Consider the following 6565-nt stretch of genomic DNA (forward strand, 5'->3'; position numbering starts at 1 on the left):
GCACTGCCCGCAGAGTCTCCAGCGCCGACCGAGGTTTCGAGCTAACGTGCAGCCTCACCTGATCTCCACCACCGCCACCATGGACGTGTACATCTCGGAAGAGTACGTTGTGAGGCGCAGAAAGGAGAAGGCGGCGGTGGCAGCCGAGTCGGGGAAGACGACCGGCTCTGGGTTACGGAAGGAGCAGCAGCAACAGAAGGAGAGGAAGTCTCGAGCTTCCGTCGTGGGAATCATCGAGAGCAGTAGTGTTTTTGGTGGAGATGGATGGGGGCAGGAGATTGTTTTCAATTGCTTCTCTGCATAGGTTGTCTCTGCAGGGAGTTCCTCTGCTCGTGGTCTTGTTGCTTCCTGGACTTGGGAATGCTGCTAACCACAGATGATGCTTATGAATCCAAATTGCTAGAACAAATTAATGAGATTACAGGATGCCTTTCATACTATTAACGAGTGGTTTGATCTTTGCAACTGTGACTAGTGGTTTTGGCAACACCCAGAGTCGGAATGTGCACTACTTTGGGGCAGGAATGCATGTGGAGTATTCGATAAAGATGTCTAGGTTGGGTAATCTTCTGTGTGATAGTGTGGGTTAGAACTTGTAGGAACAGAGGAGATGAGAACGAGCAGAACTGTTGCTATCGGGCAGGCAATCTTCTGTGTGGTAGTATGGGCCAAACTCGGACCTCTGTTCATCTGAATAGCTGAACAGCTTTAGTAGTCATATTCCAGATGACACTACTTCAATGAAGCTGCATTTGTTCATGCTTTGAACATACTGATGACTTTATTATAAGAACCCACATAATTTTAGATGTCTTGCCGCTACAAATACATTTGTGTTGCTATGTGACTTGAGAGAACACGTCAATCATACAAGGAATACTTTTAAAGGCATGTGAAGTTGGGGAATCTTTCACGTCGACGAAACTAATGATGCGTGGACTATTGTTGTGTAAGCAATGGAATGACAACGGGGGTGGGTGAAGAGAATGTAAAATTGACTTAGCGAACCCAATCCAGGCTCGATTAAAGGGAAGACGAACCCGGTTTAAGTGGGTTGGTCGGACCGAGATGTCCAAAATAAGTTCAACCCGATGTTACTGCACAAGTCATGACTCGGTCGTGGCCGTGTTGGCATGAGATTTGACCAAGTCCAGATTGCTGACATGGAACGTCTCCATTGGTCGGTCCATGTTCTGAATCCAAGTCCGGATGTTCGATTGTCGTCGAGATGGAATTCGCGCAGGTAAGGGTGGAAGATGGACTTACTTTGTCGAAGACTCCAAAAGTGGCCCGTGTGCAGAGTTCCAATTCTAGACGTCAAAACGACAGATGAGGAAGAGGAGAAGCCAAGAGGCGTGTTGTTGAACGTGGAAAGGATGTTGTAACAGAGGAAACCCTCGCAACGAATTTCCAGCCTCCGCAACTCTTCAGTCTTCTTCTTCTTCTTCTTCTTCTCTCTCTCTCTCTCTCTCTCTCTCTCTCTCTCTCTCTCTCTGTTTGTGTGCAGTTAGATGATGATCCAGGGAACAAGGAAATAGCAGACGCCGGAGCTCAAGCATATACACTAGCAGGAGAGATTGAGAGGCCGAGATGAGGACATGCTTGAAAGCCATGAACGTGTCGTTGGAGAACAAGGCAAACAGCGCCGTAGCTGCAATACGATCGTCGACGAAGGGAGTCGCCGTCGTCTTCCTCACACTCGTCGTCCTTGTCGTCGTCATCTCCACGCATTGGATCGATGGCACAGTAAGTGAATTCGCGTTTCTTTCCGGCTAAATCATTCTTTCTGCTGGCTTCCCGTTCAATCTCCTGGCCACAGTACCATCGAGCAGTGTTAGGATTCTTGGTGTATTGAGGACTCAAACAGAGAATGTCCAAACCGGAGTTGCCTACGAGATTATTCCTAGTGCGATTAATGTGATGGGCTTCGTTCCAGTGGAATGCAACTTTAGTGACAATAATTGAGATTGCACTCGCAGGACAGCCACTATGCCACTCCATTTTGTAAAGGGTGTGCCCCAGCCATCAGCCCCACTGCTGCACAAACATAGTGCCATTGTGTTCTTGGTGAACGATAAACATCAATGACACTTCAAAATAGGCTCTGTGTGTTCAAATTGCTAACAATTTGTCTTGTGATCTAAGATGAAATCTCATGTATTTTATATAAGATTGAAATATTCTGATACATATGAACCTTAAATCATTTAGAAATCAATCATGGAAGTGTATACTCCAACCTTTCGTTACGATGACAGTGTTATCTATTGATTGCTCTGTAAATTGATCTTGTAGCGTCTCTTTTGTGTAGACTCTCACAACAATAAGCTCCAAGAATGAACAAGTTCTTAGCTCACAACCCCGCAAACCACAGTCAAAGACCATAATTTTGGCCTGTGGAAACCAAACAACTCCTGTGTGCCAAAGATCACTGTCTCCATCTCCGTCTCCGTCTGCTATCTCTTCTGTGCCCCAGTCGTCCCCTTCCTGCCCTGACTACTTCCGCTGGGTGCACGAAGATCTCCGACCGTGGAAGTCCACCGGCATCACAGAGGAGATGGTGGGGAGAGCTCGAAAGTTCGCCACCTTCCGGTTGGTGGTGCTCGCCGGCCGAGTCTACGTTGAGCGTTACCGCCGAGCGTTTCAGACAAGAGACGTGTTCACCCTGTGGGGCATATTGCAGCTCGTCAGCCGGTATCCCGGCCGCGTCCCCGACATCGACCTCATGTTCAACTGCGACGACACACCCGTCGTGAAGCTGGCCGACCACCGGTCATCGCCGCCTCCACCTCTCTTCCGCTACTGCAAGGACGACAGGACCTTGGACATCGTCTTCCCGGACTGGTCATTCTGGGGCTGGTAATGGGCTCATCCACAATCTTGCCGCGTGTTCTGAAACAATGTCTTGCGATGTGTAACTTGTTGCTGTTGTCGCTGCCAGGGCTGAGCTCAATATAAAGCCATGGGAGACACTGGCGAATGATCTGAAGCAAGGAAATCAAAGGGTGAAATGGAGGGACAGGAAGCCGTATGCCTACTGGAAGGGCAATCCATGGGTATCCGACAGTAGAAGGGATCTTATCAAGTGTAACCTCTCCAAACATCACGACTGGAAGGCTCGTCTCTATGATCAGGTACGACACCAAAGACTGGATCAAGAACACTGCTTGAGATGCTTCTGAGCTTTCTATTATTTTACTTCTCCGTAGAATTGGGATAGGGAGATCAATCAAGGGTTTAAGAACTCAAACCTGGCCAACCAATGTGATCACAGGTGAGTTGCTTCCTGTTCTCCGCTTGTTCTTACCTGTAAATGAAATCTCGCATGCTATATTTACGGGGGAGGTTCTCGTTAATGGCAGGTACAAGATCTACATCGAGGGCCGAGCATGGTCAGTGAGCCAGAAGTACATCCTAGCATGCGACTCGCCGGCGTTCTTTGTGAAGACTCACTTCCATGACTTCTTCTCCAGAGCTCTGATGCCAGGACTACACTTCTGGCCAATAAAGGAGGACGATAAGTGTAGATCGATCGAGTTCGCAGTTGACTGGGGCAACGAACACCAAGAGGAGGTAGGCATCACATGCATTTCTCGCTCCAAATCTTACGAGACGCTCAATCACGGAAGCTTTGCAGGCACAAGCCATGGGAAGGGCAGGCAGCAACTTCGTGCAGGAAGAGCTAAAGATGGACTACGTCTACGACTACATGCTGCACCTGTTAACCGAGTACGCCAAGCTGCTGAGGTACGAGCCCGCCGTACCAGAGAAAGCCACCGAGCTCTGCTCCGAGTCCATGGCCTGCCCTGCCACCGGCCTCGTCAAGGAGTTCCTGATGGCGTCGATGGCGAAGTCGACGCACGACACAGAGCCGTGCGCGATGCCTCCACCCTTCGATCCGGAGGCGCTCCAAGTGGTGCGGGAGAAGAAAGCTGACGCCGTGACGCAAGTGGAATTGTGGCAGCACCAAGCTTGGAATAAAGGTGTTTGATTTGATTCGAAGACCTAAGAAAACTTGATTGTATTCATTTGTTATATGATCAGAATTTGAGGCCAACGGAGAAGTTGGGATGGATAAGTTCGACATATACTCGAATATCATGAATGGATAAAACAGCTTATCCATATCGGAATGATATCAAACAATTTAATAGACATATAGAAACCATGATTTCATAAGAAATCTCGATCCAAATACTCGAGTTACTTGTTCTTCCATTTTCTCCCTCCCTGCAATTATCAACCGATGGTTGATGCACAGAGAGAATTAGAAGGGTACTCAGATGGGTTGCGTGAATTAGAGGCGATGTTTGCAGCGTTTAAGAACAAATCGAACCGCGTCGCGGCCACGATACGATCGTCGACAATGGGAGTCGTTGTCATCTTCCTCGCCTTGCTAGTTCTTGTGTTCTCTACCTTTTGGATCGCCAACATCTCTGTGAGTGCAGTTGGATCTTCTTCTTCTTCTCTACCTTTTGGATTTACACTTGCAATAACATCATTGTTACTTCTTCTGCTAATGCAGGATTACAGAATGGTAACCACCATGACTCCACAAGCTCTCAAATCAAACATCTCCCACAGTGCACACCCCGCGCCGAAACATCAACCAAAACCTATCGCCTTGACCTGTGGAAATCAAACGGCAGTTCCAATCTGCCAAAGACAAGTCTCTGCATCAGTTGTTCCTTCTCGCCCCCCCACCATGCCCCAATCCTCTGCTTCCTGCCCCGACTACTTCCGATGGATTTACGAGGACTTACGGCCGTGGAAAACCACAGGAATCACGAGGGAGATGGTGGAGAGTGCTCAAAAGTTCGCCACCTTCCGGTTGGTGGTGCTCGATGGCCGGGTCTACGTGGAGCACTATGGAGGAGGATTCCAGACGAGAGACGTGTTCACGCTTTGGGGCCTCCTCCAGCTCGCTAATCGATATCCAGGTCGCATCCCCGATATCGATCTCATGTTCAACTGCAACGACACGCCTTCCGTCAAGTCAGCCGGCCACCGGTCGTCACCTCCGCCTCCACTCTTCCGGTACTGCAAGGATGATAAGACACTGGACATCGTCTTCCCTGATTGGTCGTTTTGGGGTTGGTAATAAGTTCATGCGCGAGATACTCCACTCCAGATGTTGTTGCCATGTTTTGTCCTTAGATTCCTCTGTTCTAAGTAGCTGTAATGGTGACTGGAAGGGCTGAGGTCAATATAAAGCCATGGAGGACCCTGGTCAAGGAGCTGGAAGAAGGGAACAGAAGAGTGAAATGGAGAGACAGGGAGCCATATGCCTACTGGAAGGGCAATCCATGGGTATCTGATAGCAGGAGCGATCTCATGAGGTGCAACGTCTCCAAGCATCACGACTGGAATGCTCGTCTCTACGCACTGGTACGCCACACAACACTGCATCTGCTACTTCTACGATATATGCTCCAACTCAATCTGGCTGGTACTCTGCTGTAGAACTGGGACAGTGAGAAGAGGCAAGGTTACAATAACTCAAACCTGGCAAGCCAATGCAAGTATAGGCGAGTTGTTCTTCTCATCCTTCCTACATTCCTTCTCTCTTCTCCTCTCTTAGGTTCAGGCTTGTGATGGCGTGCAGGTATAAGATCTTTGTGGAAGGCCGGGCATGGTCAGTGAGTAATAAGTACATCTTAGCGTGTGATTCGCCTGCGCTGTTTGTGAGGACTCGCTTCCATGATTTCTTCTCCAGAGGTCTGATGCCAGGGCGGCACTACTGGCCCATAAGAGAAGACGACAAGTGCAGCTCGATCAAGTTTGCTGTCGACTGGGGCAACAAGCACCAAGAGGAGGTATGCATCCTTTCTCCAGTCTTCTTGCACCTGAGAACCTGTGTGTTTCTGATCAACGTAGAACTAACAGGCAGAAGCCATGGGAACAGTAGGTAGCAGCCACATGAAAGAAGAAGTAAAGATGGAGTACGTCTATGACTACATGCTACATCTACTAATCCAATACGCCAAGCTGTTGAGGTACAAGCCTACTGTGCCGGAGAAAGCTATCGAGTTCTGCTTGGAGTCTGTGGCTTGTCCTGCCACGGGCATCGTCAAGAAGCTCCTGATGGAGTCGATGGAGAAGCGGACAGAGGAAGCAGAGCCGTGCAGAATTCCCCCACCATTCAATCCGGAGGAGCTACAAGAGATAATGGAGAGAAAAGCTAATGTTTTGAAGCAAATCGAGTCGTGGGAGGACAAAAAGGCTAACATATGAGAAAGCAAATTTAGCCATAGATACGACAGCGATTCATGTTTGACTCTTAAAATACCGCATGACAATATTTTCATTAGAAAAAAAAAACAATTAGTATAAACTTTTTTTTTTTAGGCTGGGTTGATATGATACTATAAGTAAAAGCTCTTGCTTTTTCTTTTTTTTTTTCTTTAAAAAATGCCCTCTATTTTTACTCTTCCCATTTGATGTCTATATTTCTTGTAATGCTCTTAATATCCCTCGTTATCACCTGATTGCCTCCGATCCATCACGAGATCTTATTGTTTTTTGTCACACTAGTGGCAAGTTCGGCAAGTTCCTCCCCATGCAC

At 48.1% G+C, this 6565-nt stretch overlaps 2 protein-coding genes across 2 annotated transcripts; both read left to right on the forward strand.

Annotated features, from left to right (window-relative positions):
* The first annotated feature begins 1220 nt into the window (after positions 1 to 1220).
* Positions 1221 to 4157, forward strand: LOC135597648 (uncharacterized). The gene is made up of 6 exons (XM_065090898.1): positions 1221 to 1746; positions 2312 to 2859; positions 2942 to 3134; positions 3210 to 3274; positions 3363 to 3573; positions 3638 to 4157. Exons 1-6 carry the CDS (start codon positions 1591 to 1593, stop codon positions 3989 to 3991), a joined length of 1527 nt encoding a protein of 508 aa, XP_064946970.1. The 5' UTR covers positions 1221 to 1590; the 3' UTR covers positions 3992 to 4157.
* A 568-nt stretch (positions 4158 to 4725) lies between these two features.
* Positions 4726 to 6565, forward strand: LOC135597653 (uncharacterized). The gene is made up of 5 exons (XM_065090909.1): positions 4726 to 5097; positions 5196 to 5388; positions 5464 to 5528; positions 5606 to 5816; positions 5887 to 6565. Exons 1-5 carry the CDS (start codon positions 4796 to 4798, stop codon positions 6232 to 6234), a joined length of 1119 nt encoding a protein of 372 aa, XP_064946981.1. The 5' UTR covers positions 4726 to 4795; the 3' UTR covers positions 6235 to 6565.

Source organism: Musa acuminata, chromosome BXJ1-2 (assembly GCF_036884655.1).
Source record: "Musa acuminata AAA Group cultivar baxijiao chromosome BXJ1-2, Cavendish_Baxijiao_AAA, whole genome shotgun sequence".
Taxonomy (NCBI): domain Eukaryota; kingdom Viridiplantae; phylum Streptophyta; class Magnoliopsida; order Zingiberales; family Musaceae; genus Musa; species Musa acuminata.